This window comes from Aotus nancymaae, unplaced genomic scaffold, assembly GCF_030222135.1.
Source record: "Aotus nancymaae isolate 86718 unplaced genomic scaffold, 86718_ANA_hifiasm-v0.15.2.pri h1tg000057l, whole genome shotgun sequence".
In the NCBI taxonomy this organism is placed as follows: Eukaryota; Metazoa; Chordata; class Mammalia; order Primates; family Aotidae; genus Aotus; species Aotus nancymaae.
In genome coordinates this window covers 60,840,902-60,865,848 of record NW_026988471.1, presented here as the reverse complement: position 1 = coordinate 60,865,848, position 24,947 = coordinate 60,840,902, and the positions used below count along the sequence as shown (strand labels likewise).

Below are 24,947 nucleotides of genomic sequence, written 5' to 3'. Positions count from 1 at the left end.
TACAAGGTCCAGTTCAGGCTGAGATTTTTATTTTGTCCCTAATTTCCTGAAATCAAAATAAAGTGGTTTTAATCAGGGATTACAGAGGTAGAAAACCTAGTGGGGTCTCTGGGAACTTTATGCTCGTTTTCTCCGTCCCTAGTCTTCTCCATGCTTTTATTGTTACCAGGGAGATGTCCTGGTTTAATGCAAGTGTTTGTTACAAAACTTTCTAAGAACTTAGTCCCAGAATATACAAAAAATGATGATAGCCAATTAGGCAAAACTGTGAGTGATTTAGTGTTATACTTTCTCAGAGGGAACATAAATTAATATAACCTTCCTGGAGAGGAATTTGGCAATGTTTATCAAAGTTAAAAACTGTGTACTCCACTTCCAGGAATTTATTCAAGGAAAGTCAATTCTCCTAGTTCTAGCCTTCTTTCTGTACATTAGATTGATGGTCATTAACTGTTCTTAGTATGCTTCTATATTTTCATAATAGACTATAATAAACATATATACTTTTGATCATAAAAAATTAAAAATCATCAGTAAATATAAAATATACCCTGTTAAAAACAACTTGCATTCAGAAATGCTTAGTGCTAAATGTGGGGACCACCTTCAACAACCAGTTTTTTGGTTTTCTTTTTAATTCTCAAAAACTCAGTATACATTAACTGTAGTTCTTCCAACAACCTAGGGTTTGGGAATACAATTTTAAAAGCCCATGGCCACTCTTGTGGCTATTACTTTCATGGGATGACCTAAATAGAGCTTCAGACTATGACAATGATTTTCTCTCCTGGTGGCCCATGTACTGTTCCTTCACACTTCTACAGACTTTTCATGGGCTATGTGAGTCAATACTAAGGTGGTAGCTATAGTTATTCCTTCCAAAGACATCTGGAATCCGATTATCTGATGAGATAGTCTATTGCTCCATTTTACAGCAGGAGACCTGATCCAAATTCTCCTAGATTACACGGCAGCAGCCCTGGGAACAGAAGGCAAGTTTTAAATAGGTTTTTTTTCCTGAACCACATTCCTCTCCTGAATCTATTTACAGTACTGTTTCAAGATGTTTTCTGAAGGGTCCACAGGGGCTACACTGAAAACCTTCTGATCATTGTTTGCTAACTGTTGGGATGGTTTTAATCAGAGAAGAAGCCAATAATTTCAGCTTGGGTGCTGGAATTGCTCCTGAAATATCTCCAAACTGATTTAGGAGAAATTGCTTAATAGAAGAGGACTTATTCCTCCCCTGAAACAAACTCATTAGAACTGACATATGCTGTAACCACAGACCAAGAGAACCACATTTTTAAAACATATTACATCCGAAAGGCATCTGAGATTTCTTTTTTTTTGAGATGGAGTCTTGCTGTGTCACCAGGCTGGAATGCAGTGGCGCGATCTCAGCTCACTGCAACCTCCACCTCCTGGGTTCAAGCAATTCTCCTGCCTCAGCCTCCTGAGTAGCTGGGATTGCAGGCACGTGCCACCACACCCAGCAAATTTTTGTATTTTTAGTAGAAACGGGGTTTCACCATGTTGGCTAAGACAGTCCCGATCTCTTGACCTCCTTATCTGCTCGCCTTGGCCTCCCAAAGTGCTGGGATTACAGGCATGAGCCACTGCACCCAGCAGGCATCTGAGATTTCTAAATAGTATCAGATGACAAAACCTGTTCAACAAGGACCACAGCCTCAATATGCTGGTTGACAGGTTCCTCCTTTGGAATATTCTTGGTGTTTAGTAACTTCTCTAATATAACCTAGTTTTTATTACACTAGTTTTTCTTAAAGAAATTTTCTGAAAGGGGTTGTATTTTGATGACTCAAGTAAAATTTTCTGAGGTAAAAGACCTCACATCAGTCTCAGTAGACATCTGCCCCTTCCCACAATCCTGATTTGAGACAAGTGAAGGAAGCCCCTTTGTTGAGAGACCAATTTAGTTCTACATTCCAGAAAAGCCTGAGTCTCTCAGCAGTTCAGATCAAACCAGATGCCCCAGATTTAAGCAGAACTAATGCAAATGCCCAAATCAGTTTCAGAAGCATCTCAGGTTTTAACTAGGTACATCTTTTCTAGGTTAGGTAGGTGCCCCTGTGCCTCAGCTAAGGACATGACACTTTGGTCAGCCCTATGTTTGCATGACAAAAACTTTTTTTCTAGTTTAAAAATAATTCTTGCATGTTTTATCATGCATAAATTCCTAAAACTCCACCCAGGGACAAACAACTATATCAAGGATTTCCACTATTGATCCCTCTTGCCCCAATCCTATGAATCCAAGTCTCTGGGGATAGGGCCCTGGAAACCTGCTTTTTTTATTTTTCTTTTTTATGTTTTAAATGTAAATGCTTTTCTTTTCTTTTCTTTTTTTTTTTTTTTTTTTTTTTTTGGGGATGGAGTTTTGCTCTTGTTGTCCAGGCTGGAGTGCAATGGCACATCTCAGTTCACTGCAACCTCCGCCTCCCATGTTCAAGCGTTCTCCTGCCAAAGCTTCTCCAGTAGTTGGGATTACAGGCATGTGCCACCAAACCCAGCTAATTCTTTATTTTTAGTAGAGACAGGGTTTTTCCAGGTTGGTCAGGCTGGTCTCAAATTCCCTACTTCAGGTGATCCACCCACCTTGGCCTCCCAAAGTGCTGGGATTACAGATGTGAGCCACTGCGCCCGGCTGTAAATGCTTTTCTCATGCCTGTTATCCCAGCACTTTGGGCTTTGGGAGGCCAAGGTGGGAGGATCGCTTGAACCCAGGAGTTCCAGACCAGCCTGGTCAACATGGTGAAACCCCATCTCTACAAAAAATACAAAAATTACCTGAGTGTGGTGGCAAGCACCTATGGTCCCAGCTACTTGAGAGGCTGAAGTGGGAGGCTCACTTGAGCCCAGGAGTTTGAGGCTGCAGTGAGCCATGACTGCACCACTGCACTCCAGACTGGGCAACAGAGCAAGACTCCGAATTAAAAAAAAAATGAATGCTTTTACAAGTACCCCTTAAAACATTTATGCACACTGAAGGGTCAGAACCTCTGCAATGGAACAACTGTAAGAGTAAATGAAAGCCAGAGAAAAGAAATTTTAGCAAGCAGAGGCGGGAAGATTGAATGCGAAGATTTAATACCAATGGGGGCACAGGAATTTTTCTAAAAAAGATCAGTGGAGAGGGATCATGAACACCTTGGTCTCAACAACTCCAACTCCTTCATACATCATCTTCAGTTAGGCTGGCTAATCAGTGTGGTGATACTTTCTTCCACCTCTGACAGCGTCTTCAGAATTTGGTTGACTTTGACCTCATCAAATTCCAAACACAGAAATTCAGATTCCTGGAAAACATAAAAGGATGTTTTAGAGGGAAACCTCAAGATAGCCAAGGCTCTGCATCTGGCATGACCAAACTCTAAAAGACCCAGGGTCCCTACCCAGCAAGCCCAGCTCAGACCTTAATATCGAAGTGATATTTTACCCAGCAAAGCATATCTATATAATATCCTAAATAAAACTGCTTTATGATGGTGTTTCATGTTAATAAATAAGAGACATACAAATGTCAGATGTTCTCACTAGGTAGCATATGAGAAGCTCTTCTCTGTCATTACATTTGATCCTCTAATAATTTTTAAGGTAAGAACTTAAGCTTACCTTAAAATTGTGCTATTTTATAGCTGAGGACTCTGAAGCACAAAAAGGTTTAACTTGTATCAAAAATAAATATCATAAAAAGGCAGAATCAGTCGGTTAACTCTCAGCTCTGAATGACTCAAAAGGCCATACTGTCTCCACACCACCTTGGATTATAACAATGAAAGGAAAATTTTGACTGACTGATGAACTCTGAGTTAGCCTGGGAATTGAGCTAACTTGAATTTAGTGGTTATGCCAGAAATTGTGACAAGTTGCTTTGGAAACATTAGATAACCAGATCTTGAAATAGCAAACATTTCTGGGGTCCTTTTACTTGCTGCAAGCCAACCCTCCTCACAACTCCCTTAAATACATTCCCTTCAATCACTGTTAGGATTGGTCAATCAATCCTAGGTTAGGTAGATGATAGATATTAAAAAAATAAGATCTTTTTTTCCCTGCTCTGTTCTCAGGCTGGAGTGTAGCGGCAATGACCATGGCTCACTGTAGCCTCAAACTCCTGGGCTAAAGCAATACTCCCACCTTAGCCTTCTGAGTAACTAGGGCTTCAGGTAACCACAACCATGCCTAGCTAGTTAAAAAATTTTTTTTTTTTTTTTTTTTTTTAGAGATGGGGGTTGGGGGGGCCTCACTATGTTGCCCAGTCTGAAGATCTCTGAGTTATGATAGCAGAAATTTCACATACACTGGACAAATCCTACATCTGCATTATCTTGAGAGACAAGGACAGATTTTATGTATCTAAGAGCAACTAAATTCAAGATTCTTAAGAACAATAATTAAGTAATTTTAGAGCAGTACGAATCCTTAGTGAGCACATAATCCAATTGCCTTGTTTTCTAGATAATTAAATTAAGCCCAGGCATATTAAATGATGTATCTAATTAATGTCCCTCTGTTGATGGCAGCCACTTAGTCAGTGTTCTTTTCTTTGTATTTTCCTCTCTAACTACTGAAAAGGATTAGAATACACCAGGCCCCAAATATACCACTTTGGCATATAGGTTATTTTGAGGAAATTGAGACTCAATAGATGGAAAAAGAAGTCTTGGGGCCGGGCGTGGTGGCTCATGCTTGTAATCCCAGCACTTTGGGAGGCTGAGGCGGGTGGATCACCTGAGGTTGGGAGTTTGAGACCAGCCTGACCAACATGGAGAAACTCTGTCTCTACTAAAAATACAAAATTAGCCAGGCATGGTGCACAACTGTAATCCCACTACTCTGGAGGCTGAGGCAGGAGAACAGCTTGAACCCAGGAGGCAGAGGTTACAGTGAGCCAAGATGGTGCCATTGTACTCCAGCCTAGGCAACAACAATGAAAGTCCGTCTCAAAAAAAAAAAAAAGTCTTGGAGTCTCTCTTATATGACCAAGAGGAGAAACTTCTAAAAAATAAGAACTCCCAGGCCAGGCATGGTGGCTCATACCTATAACCCCAGCACTTTGGGAGGCTGAGGCAGGAGAATCACTTGAGGCCAGGAGTTTAAGACCAGCCTGGGCAATAATAATGAAACCCTATCTCTTTAAAAAAAAAAAAAAAAAAAAGCCAGACATGGTGGTGTGCATCTGCAGTCCTAGCTACTTGGAGGCTGAGGTGCAAGGATTGCTTGAACACAAGAGGTGGAGGCTACAGTGAGCCCAGAAACCTGGGTGAAACCTTGTCTCAAAAAAGAGAGAGAGAGAGAGAGAGAGAGAGAGAGAGAGAGAGAGAGAGAGAGAGAGAGAGAGAGAAAACTGCCATAAATCCCTCTCTGAGGAAGTTTTATGAACATGAAAAAGATGGAAAGCTGACACCACGATGAGCTTGCACCAACCTTAGTGAAATAACCCTTATCTACCATTCACCATATATTTAATTCCCATAATTTACCACCCTTAGAAGCCCCAAACCTTTTTCTTTTGTCTAGTTACCTCTCCACAATTTATCTTCCTTTGTTAAAATGGTATACAAGCTTTCAAGTCTAACAACATTAAAAATATTGACATTAATACAATTTACGATTTTTTTTTTCTACTGTGCATCTTTTGTCAGTTTAATTTTCAGGCCTTATACATGAACCTAAGAAGGCAGACAAAAAGTTTTTCCTCCCCTACAATACAATGGCATTTCCTACCCCCATCTCCAAAGTGGTAAAGGAAGACCAACAAGCTTCTTCAGAGGGAGGGTATCACTTTGCCATCAGCTAGAAGAACATTCAGAAGTCGATTTTGAAAAAGTATCTTTGCTGTTGCTAAGCTGCTAAGCTGAGTCTATACCTATGACAGTGAACATTCCCCCAAGGAGAAATAAGTACAAAAGGAAAGAAAGAGCCTCTTCGATGAAAGGTTTCCAAAGAGAGGGAAGGCAGCTCTCCTTGCCTATAGGAGTCCTGTCCTCAAACATATATTTGGATAGGAGTCTCATATGTGAGCTTAGAAACTTTGCCAAGTTTTCATTTAATCCAAAGCAAAAACCAAGTTTAAACAAAGAATGAACACTAATAACTGTTCAAGCTGTAGGAGGGGTTATCTCCTTTTGGAAAGAAAAGCAAATTTAAGACAGCTGGCAAAATTCAGAGTAGGTCTCAGATGTGAAAGCCTCCTGTTCTTTGTTCAGTTTTATTGAGACTTTAGCTTGACTTTAAAACAATTTTTGTGTTTTTTTGAGAAAGAGTCTTGCTCTGTCACCCAGGTTGAAATGTAGTGGCCTGATTTCGGCTTACTGCAACCTCCACCTCCCGGGTTCAAGCGACTCTCTTACCTCAGCCTCCTGAGTAGCTGGGATTTACAGGTATGCACCACCATGCCTGGCTAATTTTGTATTTTTTTCAGTAGAGACAGGGTTTTGCCATGTTGGCCAGGCTGGTCTCGAACTCCTGACTTCAAGTGATCCACTTGCCTTGGCCTTCCAAAGTGCTGGGATTACACGTGTGCGCCACTGCACCTGGCCTAAAACAATTTTTAAATATCTGGCCTTGGACACAATGGTCTAGAAATTAGTGATTACCAGTAACTAATATATATATATATATATATATATATATATATATATATATATATATATATATATAAAGGACATTGACAAAAGAATGATGTAGCCTATATTTCACTCAGTGAAAGTAAGTTACAGTAATAAATCAACTGGTTTTCTATTTATAGGCAAAGAGATTACCAGGAACAATATTAATAGAGATAGGAGCAACTGAGTAAGGCATGTTAATAAATAGCCAGGATCTTTTCTGACTAAGGGATCATTAGTTTGCTGTAGGTTTCAAGATTCATTTGTAATTTGACCTCTATGTATGAATGAATCTCAGTTTATTTTTGAGGGATGCCAAATACTAGAGAGAAAGAAGTCCAAAATTAAACAGATATATTTTCCATCCTCATCTTCACCTTTCTCCCCTTGAAATAATGCACATTAACAGCCTTCAAAATCACACACATATGTAATCATACGTGACACTTGAAATTTTTTACTTAAAACTGTATTACCAGGGCCTACTTTCATCTAGTTATGCTATCAAAATATTTTATAAGGAATTCAAGAACCTTTAAACTGGGGCTTAACATAAAGGAATTTCTTCACATTTTGCATTTGTCTGGGACACTTTAGGGAAAGTACATCTGATGCACTTGAAAATGTATTTAGAAATGCAGATGTGGGCTAGGGGTGGTGGCTCTTGCCTGTAATCCCAGTACTTTGGGAGGCTGAAGCAGGTGAATTGCTTGAGCCCAGGAGTTTAAGACCAGCCTGGGCAACAGGGTGAAACCTCATCTCTACAAAAAATATAAAAATTAGCTGGGCATGGTGGCATGGGCCTGTAGTCCCAGCTACTTGTGAGGCTGAGGCAGGAGGATCACTTGAGCCTGGGAGGTTGAGGCTGCAGTGAGCCGAGATCATGCCACTGGATTCCAGCCTTGGCAATAGAGTAAGACCCTGTCTCAAAAAAAGAAGGGAAAGGAAAAGAAAAAAGAAAAGAAAGTAAGGTAGGCAGGCAGATGTGATGCTTGTCAAGCCAGAGGCAGAAGGTACAAGAGCAATTTGAAACGTTTGTTACTTTTGTCTTGGTCATCTTGGGCTTAACTGGTAATAAAAATAAGAGATGACAAGACTAAAATTCCTGTATTTAAGTATCTGAGTCAAGAATCAAACTTGCTTCTTTTCAGTAAACGATGCAGTATGGAGTCAGAATGTGGTTAGCAGATAAGCAAGCACATCATTATCAAGAACATGTACTTTGTGATCCTGGGGATTACAGTAGTATATTAAACTCAATGGTTTAAATAGCCATTCCAAATTAAAATGGAAAGCAAAGGCAAAATATTCCAATATTTGTCTCCCCAAGTGCAAATGGTAAAAAGTCACAAAATCCCATGACAAAATCCTTGAGAGGATTACCTCTCCAAACCAACAAAAAAACCAAGCCAGCTCTAACACTTGCAGAGAAGGCCATCTCACATATTCCTAAGGAACTCCTTCCCTGGTAACCATTCAACACTCCTCATGAAACTCTTACTGGTCAAGCCTAAATCTTTAATGCTTTAGCTTAAACTCATTTCCTAGCAAGGTCAGAGAGTATAACTGATTATTACTCTACAGAATAACTGAAGCTTGTTATTAAGCAAATGTTTGGTTTTATCCATCTACACACTGAATAACCTCTTTGTGTATCACTGTCCATTTTAAAAACTTGCTTATCTAGGCCCTGAGCCATTCTTTAGCAAAACAATACTACAGTGACAAAATGCTTAAAATAGAAAATAAAAAAGACTTATCACATATTAAATACTTGAACAGAATCATTTAGAACAAATTCAACATAAAATAAAAGTCCTATAATGTATTTTCTACAGTTTACACTACTTCCCATGCAAAATTTTCACAAAGCTTTATCCCTTAATTTATGGATCATATTTAGCATTATAATACAACACTGGCAACGTTGGCTCTGATGTGTTGTGATTTCTTTTAAAAATGATACAAGTTGGGGGATGGAGAGTGAGAGTGGGAAGGGATGCCTTAGGATTTCATTAACCAATACCAATTCTAAAAGGCCACAAAAGTGCGCGCCTGTAATCCCAGCTATTTGGGAGGCTGAGGCAGGAGAATCACTTGAACCTGGGAGGTGGAGTCTGCAGTAAGCCGAGATTACACCACTGCACTCCAGCCTGGGCAACAGAACAAGACTCCATCTCCAAAAAAAAAAAAAAGCCACATAAAGCTGGCCATATTTCATAAAGCTTATTACCTCACATTTTTCTTTTAATTTCATTTGTTGGTACAAAGGAACTCTTCACTGAGCACAGACTTTGGCCATAAAGCCTATCCTCTGTTTGGACTGTCCTTTCATAAACTTAAAATAACACTTTAACCTGCAACTCTGCAACTGTCTTCTGTGTTTAACCACAGGAGAAGGAGGGGAGAGAAAGAGAGAAAAAGGAAGAGGGAGAGCAAGCACTCAAGAATGAATGCATATGGTAGACATAAATATTGGCAATGGCTCCTTGAAGGGCAGTTATAGAATAAGTAAGAAACCTAGTAGCACTGAACATTGCCTGCCAGAGAAGTTCAAAACATCTTCATAAGTAAATCTGTGTTCACCACTCATTCCCACACTTCTGTGGCTTTCTCACAATTATCATTGATACTGTTCCTTTACTTCAAGAGATCTTAGGGCCGGGCGCGGTGGCTCATGCCTGTAATCCCAGCACTTTGGGAGGCCGAGGCGGGTGGATCATGAGGTCAAGAGATCAAGACCATCCTGGTCAACATGGTGAAACCCCGTCTCTATTAAAAATACAAAAAATTAGCTGGGCATAGTGGCGTGTGACTGTAATCCCAGCTACTCAGGAGGCTGAGGCAGGAGAATTGCCTGAACCCAGGAGGCGGAGGTTGCGGTGAGCCGAGATCATGCCATTGCACTCCAGCCTGGGTAATGAGTGAAACTCTGTCTCAAAAAAAAAAAAAAAAAAAAAATAGAGATCTTGAATCCCAGAAATAGTTTCTCTATAGCAAAAGATGATCCAACTTCCTTCCTAAGGAACCACTGGCCTCAATTAAAATTTTATATTTTCCTGAAAACTGTGCTGATTATTTTCCATTTGTCCTTTCATATTCACTATCTCCTCTCTGCCTTGTTCCATGTCCTGTGAGGCTGTTCTCAAAAATTTGTGTCACTCCTTAGAGTTAGGTTCAGGCAAGAGATGAGAGAGGTTATTATATTAATTCCTCTGATATTTCCAATGTTTTTAAATGTAGGATATAATTTCTTCATTTCTTATTTTATTTACTGGTCTCAATCACTATTTCTTCTGGTTCACAAAGCCAACAGTACACACATAAAGCCTGGTCTCTTCAGACAGCCGAAGCATAGAATCACCAAATACAAACTCCAAAGATGAGCAGAGCCAAGGATTGTCATCATACCTAGGCTGGTAAGAAGGTTGCCCTCCAAGTATTAAATAACAGGATAAGCTAGAACCAATATTTGATTTTTTCTATTATTATCTGATACTGAAATATATGGTTGCACTTTGATATCTGAAGAATGAAAGGAAGTGAAGGAGGGAGGGAGGGAAGCAATCAGAAGAGTAGGAGAAGGAAGAAGAAGAATGATGACAATGTCAACAACTAAGATGACATTTCATTAAGAATTTGCTCTTTAGTTTAATTAGATACCGTTTGTCAATTTTTGCTTTTGTTTCAATTGCTTTTGGCGATTTCAACACAAAATATTTGCCCGTGACTATGTCCTGAATGGTACTGCCTAGATTTTCCTCGCGGGTTTTTATAGTTTTGGGTTTTACATTTAAGTCTTTAATCCATTGTGAGGTTCTGTGTTTTTTTTTTTTTTTTCTCTTTTTTAGACAGAGTCTTACTCTGTTGCCCAGGCTGGAGTGAAGCAGTGCCATCTCAGATCACAGCAACCTCTGCCTGCTAAGTTCAAGCAATTCTGATGCCCCAGCCTCCGAAGTAGCTGGGACTACAGATGCATGCCACTATGCATGGTTAATTTTTGTATTTCTAGTAGAGATGAGGTTTCACCATATTGACCAGGCTAGTCTTGAATTCCTGACCTCAAGTGATCTGCCTGCCTCAGCCTACCAAAGTGCTGGGATTATAGGCATGAACCACGTGCCTGGCCTCATCTTGAGTTAATTTTTATATAAGGTATAAGGAAGCGGGGGGTCCAGTTTCAAATTTCTGCATATGGCTAGCCAGTTCTCCCAGCAATATTTATTAAGTAGGGAATCCTTTCCCCATTGCTTGTTTTTGTCGGGTTTGTCGAAGATCAGATGGTTGTAGGTATGCAGTCTTATTTCTGGGTTCTCGATTCTGTTCCATTCATCTATACGTCTGTTCTTGCGCCACTATGCTGTTTTGGTTATTGTAGCCTTGTAGTATAGTTTGAAGCTTGGTAACATGATGCCTCCAGCTTTGTTCTTTTTACTTAGGATTGTCTTGGTTATACAAACACTTTTTTGGTTCCATATGAATTTTAAAATAGTTTCTTCTAAATTCTGTGAAGAATGTCAATGGTAGTTTAATAGGAATAGCATTGAATCTATAAATTACTTTGGGCAGTATGGCCATTTTCATGATATTGATTCTTCCTATCCATGAGCATGGAATGTTTTTCCATGTTTGTGTCCTGTGTCCTCTCTGATTTCCTTGAGCAGTGGTCTGTAGTTCTCCTTGAAGAGGTCCTTCACTTCCCTTGTTAGCTGTACTCCTAGGTATTTTATTCTCTTTGTAGCAATCGTGAATGGGAGTTCATTCATAAGTTGGCTCTCTGCTTGCCTGTTGTTGGTGTACAGGAATGCTTGTGACTTGATTTTGTATCCTAAGACTTTGCTGAAGTTGCTTCAGCTTAAGAAGCTTTTGGGCTGAGATGATAGGGTGTTCTATATACAGGATCATGTCATCGGCAAACAAAGACAATTTGACTTCCTCTCTTCCTATCTGAATACTCTCTTTATTTCTCTTGCCTGATTGCCTGGGCCAGAACTTCCAATACTATGTTGAATAGAAATGGTAAGAGAGGGCATCTTTGTCTTATGCCAGTTTTCAAAGGGAATGCTTCCAGCTTTTGCCCATTCAATATTATATTGGCTGTGGGTCTGTCATAACGGGGTCTTATAAAAGACACTATCATCAGAGCAAACAGGTAACCTACAGAGTGGGAAAAAATTTTTGCAATTTATCCATCTGACAAAAGCCTAATTTCCAGAATCTACAAGGAACTTAAATAAATTTACAATTTAAAAAAACTCCATTAAAAAGTGGGCAAAAGATATGAACAGATACTTCTCAAAAGAAGACATTCATGCAGCCAACAAACATGAAAAAAAGCTCAACATTAGAGAAATGCAAATAAAAAACACAGTGAGACACCATCTCATGCCAGTCAGGATGACGATTATTAAAAAGTCAAGAAATAACAGATGCTAGCAAGGTTGTAAAGAAATAGTAATGCTTTTACACCGTTGGTGGGAATGTAAAATCAATCCAACCACTGTGGAAGACAGTGTGGTGATTCCTCAAAGATCTAGAACCAGAAATACCATGTGACCCAGCAATCCCATTACTGGGTGTATACCAAAAGGAATATAAATCATTCTATTCAAAGATACATGCACGTGTATGTTGACTGCAGCACTATTCACAATAGCAAAGACATGGAATCAACCCAAATGCCCAGTCATCAATGATAGACTGGATAAAGAAAATGTGGTATATATACGCCATGGAATACTATGCAGCCATAAAAGGAAATGAGAGCATGTCCTTTGCAGGGGATGTGTTTGGAGCTCAAAGCCATTATCTTCAGCAAACTAATGCAGGAACAGAAAACAAAGCCATTGTCCTTAGCAAACTAATCCAAGAACAGAAAACCAAACACCGCATGTTCTCACTTATAAGTGGGAGCTGAACAATGAGAACACATGGTCACAGGGAAGGGAATAACACATACAGAGGGGTGACATAGGGAGAGGGAGAGCATTAGGAAAAATAGCTAATGCCTGCTGGGCTTAATATTTAGGTGATAGCACCAGGTGTGGTGGCTCACACCTGTGGTCCCAACACTTTGGGAGGCCTAGGCAGGTGGATCACGAAGTCAGGAGTTCGAGACCAGCCTGGCCAACATGGTGAAACCCTGTCTCCACCAGAAATACAAAAATTAGCCGGGCGCAGTGGCATGTGCCTGTAATCCCAGCTACTCAGGAGGCTGAGGCAGGAGAATCACTTGAACCCGGGAGGCAGAGGTTGCAGTGAGTCAAGATCGCACCATTGCACTCCAGCCTGGGCGACAGAGTGCAATGGCAAAGAGACCAAAAAAAAAAAAAAAAAAAAAAGGAGGTGATGGATTGATAGGTGCAAGAAACCACCATAGCACACATTTACCTATGTAACAAACCTGCACATCCTGCACATGTACCCCAGAACTTAAAATAAAAATTTTTTAAAAGAGAATTTGCATCAAGTCCTTGACAACTAAAACATGGCTTTGTTGCTATAACCTGTTCTTATACAATGGATAGCTTATGCTGTATCTTAAATCAATACTTTACAAAAAGAACACTTGTGACTTAACAATACATATATATATATATATATATATTTTTTTTTTTTTTTGCAAGCAGATAAAGGCTTGTTTTATTTTAATGGCTGATCTATGTAATCACGGAGGCCAGTATGTACAAACAAAGGGGGAGCTTTTATTTCTTGGTTTCTTCCTCTTGGACAAAGTCTTGATGATCTCCTCCTTTTTGGCCTGGAGGCGCTCTTCACGGCGCTTGTGTGAAGACTTCCTTGGTCTTAGACCTGCGGGCCTCAGCCTGGTCAGCCAGGAGCTTCTTTCGGGCCTTGTCTGCCTTCAGCTTGTGGATGTGTTCCATGAGAATCCGCTTGTTTTTGAACACATTCCCCTTCACCTTCAGGTACAGGCTGTGATACATGTGGCAATCAATTTTCTTAGATTCCCGGTATCTTCTGAGCAGCTGGCGCAGAATCCTCATTCTCCTCATCCATGTGACCTTCTCTGGCATTCGGGCATTGGCTGTACCCTTACGCTTACCTATGCCCATGTGCCTGCCCTTCTGGCGGGCCAAGGTGTTTTTCCGGCAGCGAGCCAGGGAATGGACCGTCACAGGTTTGCGGATGATCAGCCCATCTTTGATCAGCTTCTGGATCTGCTGACGCGAGTTAGCATTGGCGATTTCATTGGTCCCATTCGGGTCCAACCAGACCTTCTTCTTGCCACAGCGGAGGACACTAGAGGTGAGCCTCTTCTGAAGCCTGAGCATACTCATGGCTGCGGCCGCAGCAGCGAAAGGCAACAATATTTTTTCTTTAGCCTTTGATAAAATTTTGTTAAGCAATAAATATTACTACCAATGGTCCTTATTCAGGCCATTTTTATCTAGAGGTATCCTCATTTCAAACACAATAGTCAGTAAGTCCCACATCTACTATGTTCAGAGAGCATGCTAACAAAAGAGAAAAAAACATATTGTAAATCAAAGAGCAAGTCATCCTACTGAGGCTGAAAAAGGACCGACATTGGATTCCTTTTGGAGCTCTAGGACTGCAACTTAATTACTGAGCAATTAAATTAAAATGACTCACCCCCAAACTCAATAGATACCCATATCATGCTAAGAGCTATGTGGGACTAAGACAGAGTCTGCAGGAAGTAACAGAATTTACTCTCATAAATGAACACAGCAGTGCCTCAGCACCTACCAGGTGCTTTCAGAGCCACAGAATCTTCTAGAGGAAGTGTTTATCCATATTCCCACAATCTCCTAGAAAAGGACTAAATATTACAGTATTAGTATAATACAAAAACATTAACCATCACTGGAAAATTACTGATTTTTCTGGAAATGTCAATCAGGCATTTCAAAGAACTTTTGTGAGAACAACCTGATGACAGTGTTAGAATGCTTACAAATTTAAAAGCCTAGGCCACACACGGTAGCTCATGCCTGTAATCCCAGCACTTTGGGAGGCTGAGGTGGGCGAGTCACAAGGTCAAGAGATCGAGACCATTCTAGCCAACATGGTGAAACCTCATCTCTACTAAAAATATGAAAATTAGCTGGGTGTGGTGGCGTGAACCTGTAGTCCCAGCTACTTGGGAGGCTGAGGCAGGAGAATCTCTTGAACCCGGGAGGCGGAGATTGCAGTGAGCTGAGCCACTGCACTCCAGCCTGGTGACAGAGTGAGACTCCGTCTCAAAAAAAAAAAAAAAAAAAAAGATTAAAAAGCCTGCACTCCCATAAATTCTTATATTCAAAAATGACCTTTACAGGAAACATGAGGTTTCAAATGCTTACTAGAAACTCAAGGAAGAAAGAGACCATTTGATATTCAGGAAATTTCATATCTACCACTAATTCAAGTTACTGCTAAACAAACCTAAGTGATCAACTTTCCAAGGGACATACACAGGTTTAATATAAAATGGCAAAATTGGGAGGCCAAGGCAGGTGAATTGCTTGAGGCCAGGAGTTTGAGACCAGCCTGGCCAACATGGTGAAACCCTATCTCCACTAAAAACACAAAAATTAGCCAGGCGTGGTGGCACAAACCTGTAATCCCAGCTACTTGTGGGGCTGAAGCACAAGAATCACTTGAACCCAGGAGGCGGTGGTTGCAGAGAGCTGAGATGGCGCCACTGCACTCCAGCCTCAGCAACAGAGTGAGACTCTGTCTCAAAAACAAACAAACAAACAAAAGGCATTTTAAAAAATAAAATAACATCAGATCTTTTTATTCAGAGATTATCCAGGTCCTCTGCTGCTTCTCTTTCCCTCCTTTGTTGGTCCATCTTTTAGATATTTCCACAAGATGGAAAAAGGAAGTGAATTTAAACTGGTTAATCTGACCATATCACAGCAGCTCTGCAAAACATTTTCCAGAAAAGGAGATTAGAGCTATTGGGATGAACTTTAACTGTGACTTCATACTACTTTTGAAAATCACACCCTATGGTGCCATTAAGCCAGAAAGATCTTTTTACTCCCAAATACTTCCCTTCCTTCAATGACCAGGACTACTGCCCTCAGCCTAGACTATGTTTTTAAAACATAAATACTCCCAGGAGAGGTCATTAACACCTTTCTATTACTTAAAAATCAGGAGAGGCCAAGCACAGTAACTCACGCCTATAATCCCAACACTTTGGGAGGCTAAGGCAGGCGGATCATCTGAGGTCGGGAGTTTGAGATCAGCCTGACCAACATGGAGAAACCTCATCTCTACTAAAATACAATATCACTGGGCGCAGTGGCTAACGCCTGTAATCCCAGCACTTTGGGAGGCCGAGGCGGGTGGATCACGAGGTCAAGAGATCGAGACCATTGTGGTCAACATGGTGAAACCCCGTCACTACTAAAAATACAAAAAATTAGCTGGGCATGGTGGCACGTGCCTGTAATCCCAGCTACTCAGGAGGCTGAGGCAGGAGAATCGCCTGAACCCAGGAGGCGGAGGTTGCGGTGAGCCGAGATCACGCTGTTGCACTCCAGCCTGGGTAACAAGAGCGAAACTCCATCTTAAAAAAAAAAAAAAAAAAAGTACAAAATCAGCCCAGTGTGGTGGCACATGCCTGTAATTCCAGCTACTGGGGAGGCTGAGGCAGGAGAATCGCTTGAACCCGAGAGTCGGAGGTTTTGGTGAGCTGAGATTGCACCATTGTACTCGAGCCTGGGAAATAAGAGTGAAACTCTATCTGAAAAAAAAAAAAAAAAAAAAAATCAGGAATTTATTTTCTCCAAGGAAGAATGAACCACGTAGTTTGCCTTAAAGGATTAAGAGGGACTGGGGCTAGGGTGTGTACGACCAAATCCTAAAGAGAACAAGACATAAAAGAATCAGGAAGGTAACAAAGGCAAATCTCTCCCCTTACTCTATAATTCCTATCAGAAACACACAGAGATCCATAGGTAAAATATCTTCAGTTATTCACATTCTCTGATCCATATGCTCCATGCCTTTCTTTTTTTTCTTTTTGAGATGGAGTCTTGCTCTGTCACCCAGGCTGGAGTGCAGTGGCACGATCTTGGCTCACCACAACCTCTGTTTCCCGGGTTGCAGTGATTCTCCTGCCTCACCATCAGCCTCTGGAGTAGCTGGGATTACAGGCACCTGCCACCACACCATACTAATTTTTTTTTTTTTTTTTTTTTCGGAGACGGAATCTCGCTCTATTGCCCAGGCAAGAGTGGGAATGCAGTGGCGCAATCTCGGCTCCCCGCAACCTCTGCCTCGTAGGTTCAAGCGATTTTCCTTCCTCAGCCTCCTGAGCAGCTAAGATTACAGGTGCACGCCACCATGCCCAGCTAATTTTTGTATTTTTAGTAGAGACAGGGTTTCACCATACTGGCCAGGTTGGTCTTGAACTCCTGACCTCATGATCTGCCTGCCTCAGCCTCCCAAAGTGCTGGGATTACATGCATGAGCCACCACACCTGGCCTAATTTTTGTGTTTTTAATAGAGATGGGGTTTCACCATGTTGGTCAGGCTGGTCTTGAACTCCTGACCTCAAGTGATCCGCCTACCTCAGACTCCCAGAGTGCTGGGATTACAGGTGTGAGCCACTGCACCCAACCAGTCCCAGATAATTTTTGTATTTTTTAGTAGAGATGGGGTTTCACCATATTGGCCTGGCTGGTACTGAATTCCTGACCTCATGATCCACCCATCTCAGCCTCCCAGACTGCTGGGGTTACAGTCGTGAGCTACCACGCCCAGCCCATGCCTTCCTTTTTAAAAAAGATATATTTTTGATGGGGTCTTGTTATGTTAGCACAGGCTGGTCTTGAACTCTTTGGCTCAAGCAATCCTCCTGGCTTGGCCTCCTGAGTAGCTGGGATTATAGGTGCATGCCAATATACCTGGCTTCCATGCCTTTCTAATCACCCGATTACCAAGGCTGCTAGGCATCAAGAAAACCTAGGAAACTTACAAATGGGGCATTAGCAAGATAATCTCAATAAAAACCAAAGTCTGAATCTACACATACACACACATACCATCTCGCTACTGTGCTTTCACTTTTATCTGCAGGCTCAAGGGCCTGTGCGCCAACAAGGCAAAGAGATTCCAAAAACACTATCCACTCAAAGTTGTTTAAATTTCCAAGAAGAGAGAAAGTGGGAATGTGTCAAGAATAGGACCCAGAGGTTCTTCTTTTGGTTTAAAATTTCTTGGTTAGAAAAAAGCTAGAACCATAATTTAGCTAGATAGATATGCCTGTCCTGCCAATATATGGTCAAAAGGAACATGTATTTTGGCCCAGGCAACACTGCCTTGTTTCTGAAAGGGAGAAAATAGTTTTGATCTTGCAAGAATCAATTTGGTTGGATGAATTATGTACTACTAAACCAAGAATAATCACCATTTTTTTTTCCCCTAGAGATTTCAAAGCAGCCTGACATACATTCTGTTCCCTGTTATAGGCCAGTGAATAGTAAAAGGTAGAGGTACCATCAATCTTTGTTTCACTACTAGACAAAAAAAAAAGAAACCTAGAGACTTTTCCCCATTATGTGAGGCCCATAATTCTCAGCTCTTAGATTCAACCTATCCCTGGCTAATTCCTGACTCACATCTGACTCCTGAGTTTTGATACTTTCAAATCCAATTGGTATAAATTTAACAGGGTAAAATGGGAACTAATTAGAAATACCTGATTCTGTATTGATTTACATAAGCACCAGGACATAAGTATTTACAGAAATATTTTAGAAACATCCAACGAAATAAAATAAAATGTAGCCAAGTTATATAAACAGTAAAAGTTGAATACAATTAAATAATTGGCTAATTTCTCATGCATTAAAAAGGGCTGTAAAAAATAAATAAATATGGCCAAGTGCAGTGGGTCATGCCTGTATTTCCTAGCACTTTGAGAGGCCAAGGCAGACAGATCACCTGAGGTCAGGAGATCGAGACCAACCTGGGCAACATGGCAACCCCGTCTTTACAGAAAATACAAAGAATTGGCTGGGTGCAGTGGCTCACGTCTGTAATCGTAGTACTTTAGGAGGCCGAGGCGGGCGGATTACCCGAGGTCAGGAGTTTAAGACCAGCCTGGTCAACATGGCGAAACCCTGTCTCTACTAAAAATATAAAAACTATCCAGGCCTGGTGGTAGATGCCTGTAATCTCAGCTACCCAGGAGGCTGAGGCAGAAGAATCACTGGAACCTAGGAGGCAGAGGCTGCAGTGAGCCAAGATCATGCCACTGTACTCCAGCCTGGGCGACAGAGCAAGACTCTGTCTCAAGAAAAAGAAAAAAAAGGCCAAGCACGGTGGCTTACGCCTGTAATCCCAGCACTTTGGGAGGCCAAGGTGGGTGGATCACAAGGTTAAGAGATTGAGACCATCCTGGCCAACATGGTGAAACGCTGTCTCTACTAAAAATACAAAAATTAGTTGGGCGTGGTGGCACGCACCTGTTGTCCTAGCTACTAGGGAGACTGAAGCAGGAGAACTGCTTGAACCCAGGAGGTGGAGGTTGCAGTCAGCCGAGATTGTGCCACAGCACTCCAGCCTGGGCCACAGAGTAAGACTCTGTCTCAAAAAAAGGAAAGAAGGAAAGAGGGGAGGGGAAGGGAGGGGAGGGGAGGGGAAGGGAGGGGAGGGGAGGGGAGGGGAGGGGAGGGGAGGGGAGGGGAAAGAAATACAAAAAATTAGCTGGGCATGGTGGTGGGTACCTGTAGTCCTAGCTAGTCAGAAGGCTGAGGTGGGAGATCACCTGAACCCGAGAGATCGAGGCTACAGTGAGCTGCAATTGTGTCACTGCACTCCAACCTGGGTGACAGAGTGAGACCCTGTCTCAAAATGAATAAATAAATGGCTAATTTCTATGTTTTATCTTTATCTCGCTCTGTCACCCAGGCTGGATTGCAATCTCAGCTCACTGCAATCTGCACCTCCCCTATTCCAGCAATTCTCCTACCTCAGCCTCCAGAGTAGCTGGGATTACAGGTGTGCGCCACTACGTCTGGCTAATTTTTGTATTTTTAGTAGAGATGGGGTTTCACCATGTTGGCCAGGCTGGTCTTGAACTCCTGACCTCAAGCAATCCACCTGTCTCAGCTTCCCAAATTGCTGGGATTACAAGCGTGAGCCACTGTGCCCAGCCCTATGTTTTTTCAAAACATCATGCCCTAATTCATTTTACAACTTCTCATTTTAGGCAGGATTTTTTTTTTTTTTTTTTTTTTTTTTGAGACATTGTCTCACTCTGTCCCAGGCTACAGTACAGTGGCACGATCTGGGCTGACTGCAACCTCTACCTCCCAGGTTCAAGCAATTCTCTTGCCTCAGCCTCCCAAGCAGCTGAGATTACAGGCACACGCCACCATACGCAGTTAATTTTTGTATTTTTAGTAGAGATGGGGTTTCACCATGTTGGCCAGGCTGGTCTCCAACTCCTGACCTCAAGTGATCTGCCTGCCTTGGCCTCCCAAAGTGCTAGAATTACAGGCATGAGCCACCATGCCTGACCTTTAGGTAGCATTTAATGATTAGCTGTTCAGATTTTCTGTATTTTGCTGGGCGTGGTGGCTCACACCTGTACTCTCAGCACTTTGGAAGGATGAGGTGTGCAGATTGCCCAAGCTCAGGAGTTCAAGACCAGCCTGGACGACATAACAAAACCCTGTCTCTTAAAAAAACAACAACAACAAAAAAAAAAACAACAAAAATTAGCCAGACATGGTGGCATGTGCCTGTAGTCCTAGCTACTTGGGAGGCTGAGTCAGGAGGACTGCTTGACCCCAGTAGATCAAGACTGCCCTGAGCTGTGTTTGCATGCTGCACTCCAGCCTGGGTGACAGGGCAAGACTCCATCTCTAAAAAAAAGGAAAGAAAAGAAAAAACAATTTTCTGTATTTTGAAAAATTTGGCTGAAATAAATTTGGTTAAAAAATTATTTTTAGGTGCTCTGGTTTGATGTGCAGGAAATCATATTATTTTTGGCTACATAGAACTAGTTCCCATATGACAATAGACAGCTTACCTGAAGAACAACCACTGAAGAGCTGAAAGGTAAATCACACTGAAGGAGGAAGAAATTTCACTTAAATCTCAAAGAAACCAAAATGACAAAACTCTGAGCACATTTAAAAAAAAAAAAAAAGAGTGTATCTTGAAGATCTTGTTACAAAAAAAAAAAAGAGTGTTGTTGATTTTAGTTTGAAGTTCAGATTAGGGCCCCTCATCGTTCCTGATGAGGTACATTCCAGGGCAACTCATTTGCAAACAACTTTGACAAACAAACTACAATATTTACATAAAACAGAGAGGAATTAAAGAAACACACACACACACACACAGCTGGGTGCAGTGGCTCCTGTCTGTAATCCCAGCACTTTGCTAGGTCGAGGTAGGTGGATCGCTTGAGTCTGGGGCGTTCAACACCAGCCTGGGCAACATGGTGAAACCTAGTCTCTACTAAAAATACAAAAATCAGCCGGTGTGGTGTTGCACACCTGTAATCCCAGCTCTTCAGGAGGCTGAGGCAAGAAGACTGCTTGTGTCTGAGAGGTCAAGGCTGTAGTGAGCTGTGATCAGATAGTACTCCAGTTTGGGCAACAGAGTAAAACTGTCTTAAAAGAAGAAAGAAAAAAAAAAAGAAAGAATAATAACGATAATATATTTTTTTCCTCCAAATTCCTGGTTTAATAAGGACTTGTTTGAGGGAAAAAGGTCCCAAACATCAGGCTGTTCACAAAAATAACCCACAGTATCAACTTTAGAAAACAAATCTTAAGATTATAACACTAATTATTTTTCTAGAGGATGCATTTGACATGCCAACTCTCATTCACAAAAATACATCGTTACTTGTGTTGAATTGCCCCACACAGCACACTAATGTTGGGGTGTAACACACATACTTTTAACTCAAAGCTGCTTTCAGGAGCTACTCAACTAAATGAGATTGGCTTTGCAGTTAGGGAAGCAACTACTGAGCTTATGTATGAATGAAAAGAACTGTATTCCCTGCATAACAAGAGATTATTTTGGAGACAGTTGATAAAAACCATACATCCTTTTTATTGTTAACTCATAAAGAGGTATCAAAATTAAAAGCAAAAATTACAGGGTAACACTTAACAAAACTACTAGGAGCGTCAAAGGAAGTGAAAACGGTACTAGGTGCAGGGAAATATGAATTAATGAACATGGGAAGGACAAGGATGGGGAGAACAGTGAGCATGTGCTGAAGATATTAGGGGAGAGGATCTGGTGAAAAATTTGATCTCAGACAAGCGCCTAGGTAAAGAAATAATGGGGTAAGATTTCTAAACCCCACTATGTGCTTAAGAGTCATCCTCGCCACTGGCGCTATCTCTGTCATCCTCTCCTTCCTCAGCTTCTTTTTCATCATCCTTGATCAACTCCAGCTGGTCATCCCCCCGATCTTCATTATCATCATCATCCAGTAGGTCCCCCTCTTCAGCAGAGTCATCTGCACCCCCCTCAGACTCCATCTTCGTATTAGTCTCATCTTTCTTCACGGAGCTGCTCCTCTGCTCCTCTTCTCCTCTTCTGACTTACAATTCTTCATCTCTACTGCTTGTTTGCTCTGTTCCAATTTTTTCCAGGAGAGAATCCACTTTTTGTTTTATCTGGGTCAGCTCCTTCTTAATGGCCTGAAGGTCATCTCCTTTCAACTTTCCAGACTTAGAAGATCTCTGCTGTCCACTCTTAGAATTGAAGCCACTTTTGCCCCTTCATGAGGTGTTTCCTGATACACGCTGACGTTTCGAGGGCACTACAGCCCAAGCAATAGGAGGAGGAGGAGGTACACATGTCAGGTAACTGTACATCTTATCATAATAATCCCGTTAAAAGTCATAGACCAGGTCAAAAGAGGAGCCGTACATCTCTGCTGCAGATCATTTCACACCTGCTTTTCCTCGGTTCACTTTTGGCTCTGCAGACAGGTTAATATCTAAAACCTGGCCAGCAATCATTCTGCCATCCTCTCCTGCTACAGCAGCCCAGACATTTCTCTCATTAACATATTGAACAAAGACAAAGCCCTTATGAACAGAGCAGTCCACAATTTTGCCACACTTCGAAAAGATTGCTTCCACATCAGATTTCTTGACCACAAGAGTGTTGAGATTCCTAATGAACACATGGGAGTTCATGGATCGAGGATCTGTCTTGTTGGTAACATTGCTGGTCATTGTGTTTGATGATAAGGTTTCTCACAAAGCTGAAAACAGGAGGGAAGAGGGACAAGAGATTCGATTCTGAGTCTCCTACTCCCGTGTTCTATGTGGAGAAGCTGACTGCTTTTTATCAACGATAATAATTTTTAAAAAAATAAAGTCATCCAGAGTTGTGGATGTACTGAACATCTGAACATCACCAGCAGGCAGAACAAAACATGTAATAGCACTTGCTTTCTAAGGATGATAATCTACAGATTAAGATGGGGAAACATCATAATACATCTAATACAAAAACAGGAGCACAGCATCAGCAATGAATTTGAAACTCCTTGGCAGAGGAGGAAGGCAGAAGTGGTACTAATCAAATCAATTCTGGGATTGCAGATCTTCTCCAACAAAAGGGATCACCAACTTGCTCTGCCATCTATCTATTCCCAGTTTCCTCAATGTGGTTCCTCTAAGTTAACTCATGACAGCACCATTAGGCAGAAATAGGCATAGTTAGAAAGCAGCCTTTCCCTTGACCCTTCTCTAGAGAAAACAAATAAAGCTATGTAAGGAGGGTGAATGTTGAAATGACCAAGGATAAGAGGACTTTCGAATTCAGAAAATGATGATTTGGGGAGAAAAAGTTTTGGATTTTTTTGTTTTATGGCTGGGTGGAGATCTATGGATTGTGAGGATTAATTTATTGGGTTTCCCACTGCAAAAGCTCTTCCTATCTGTTTATATCTCTGTTTATATATGAGGCAAGGCGGCCTCTTATTCTCTGTATTAGTTTGCTAGGGTTGCCATAGCAAAATATCACAGACTGGGTGGCTCACGCAACAGAAATTTTCTTTCTCACAGATTTGGAGGCTGGAAGTCCAAAATCAAGGTATCACAGGTGTGGTTTCTCCTGAGGCCTCTCCTTGGCTTGTAGATGGCTATCTTCTCTCATGGTCTTATTTTTGTGTGCACGTTCAGCTGGTGTCTTTCTTTTTTCTCATATGGAAACCAGTCATTTTGGATTTGAGCCTCTCTACCCCTGCCCCACGATCTGATTGTAACTTAACTACCTCTTTAAGTGGTTATCTCCAAATACAGTTACATTCTGAGGTACTGGGAGTTGGAATTTCAGCATATGAATATTAGGGGGATGCAACAAAATATTCCCCAGTGCTTACAGGGTCCTGTGCTTATCAAGCATCTGGCAAATGTTTGTGATTGATGGTGATGATCTCACACTTATTTCCTGGTTTGCTGCTCATATTGTACAAATAACAATTTCTGGTATTTAGTACCGAAGTAAGAAAAACACACACAGACCAAAGCTATCTGCTGACTGCCCAGGTCTGCCAACCCAGTTTGGCAGAAGCAATATCTGGCTTCACCCTCATTGAACTTGATTTTGAAATGTAACTTAATTTACAGAGACTGCCAGGACAAAAGCTGTGAGGGGATTAGAAAATGGCACAAAAGAAATCTTTCCTAATCCCTACAACTAGATCCTATTAAGTGCCTTGCCTGCCATGCTATGTCCGAAAGTCTAGCCCTGAAGATGAACTCAGGATCTAGCACACCATTCTAAGAGAGAATAATATGGGGATGAGGGATTAGAAGAAAGGATTGTATTCACTACATGTAGTCACCAATCTCTTTAGCTCAAATAACTTAATGGAAACAAACTTCTGGAGGTGGTGTGTAGACAGACAGGAAGATAGGAGGTTGCTTTATTATCTAAAGTTGAATTCTGACATCACTTGGGTTGCTGGGGCCTTTGTTCAAATGCAGTAATCATCCCTCACATTAACAATGTGCTTTACAGTTTAGAAAGCCCTTTCACAAGCATGATCTCATTCGATCCTTAGAACAGAACTGTTACACAGGAAGAGATCAAGCTAGAAGGTAAGGCACTTTGAATAACTGTAAAAATGACAGAATTTGCCCATCTAACCCACAGCACATTCTTTCAGTCATATCTGGCAGAAAGATTTTATCAGAAAATGCAATGGATTTTAAGGGCTTTGATATACTTCTAATCTAAGTTAGGGAGGAAAAGAAAGTAAGACCTCATTTACTTAAAATTGCACACAATTCTATAAACTTTGTTTAAAAGTTCCATCCTTTACAAAAGAC

At 41.3% G+C, this 24,947-nt stretch overlaps 2 protein-coding genes and 1 pseudogene across 8 annotated transcripts in view; all 3 read right to left on the bottom strand.

Moving 5' to 3' along the window:
• Positions 1 to 3,094: 3,094 nt before the first annotated feature.
• Positions 3,095 to 24,947, bottom strand: part of COMMD1 (copper metabolism domain containing 1) — a 239,231-nt gene continuing 217,378 nt past the window's right edge. For 6 of the 7 annotated variants that reach the window (XM_012477166.3, XM_012477164.3, XM_021672873.2 and 3 more), the window contains one exon: positions 3,095 to 3,320. In XM_012477166.3, coding sequence (XP_012332589.3) covers positions 3,210 to 3,320 — 111 coding nt within the window. In that variant the 3' untranslated portion in view covers positions 3,095 to 3,209. The remainder of the gene's footprint in view (positions 3,321 to 24,947) is intronic. The other variant, XM_012477165.3, reaches the window with a different exon arrangement.
• Positions 13,394 to 13,948, bottom strand: LOC105734376 (large ribosomal subunit protein eL19-like). Its single transcript, XM_064364287.1, has one exon. It carries the CDS (start codon positions 13,931 to 13,933, stop codon positions 13,409 to 13,411), a length of 525 nt encoding a protein of 174 aa, XP_064220357.1. The 5' UTR covers positions 13,934 to 13,948; the 3' UTR covers positions 13,394 to 13,408.
• LOC105734374 (heterogeneous nuclear ribonucleoproteins C1/C2-like) lies at positions 21,543 to 22,937 on the bottom strand (annotated as a pseudogene).

Coding starts and splice junctions, on each gene's coding strand:
- LOC105734376 (XM_064364287.1), bottom strand. CDS start 13,933: ATGAGTATGCTCAGGCTTCAGAAGAGGCTCACCTCTAGTGTCCTCCGC.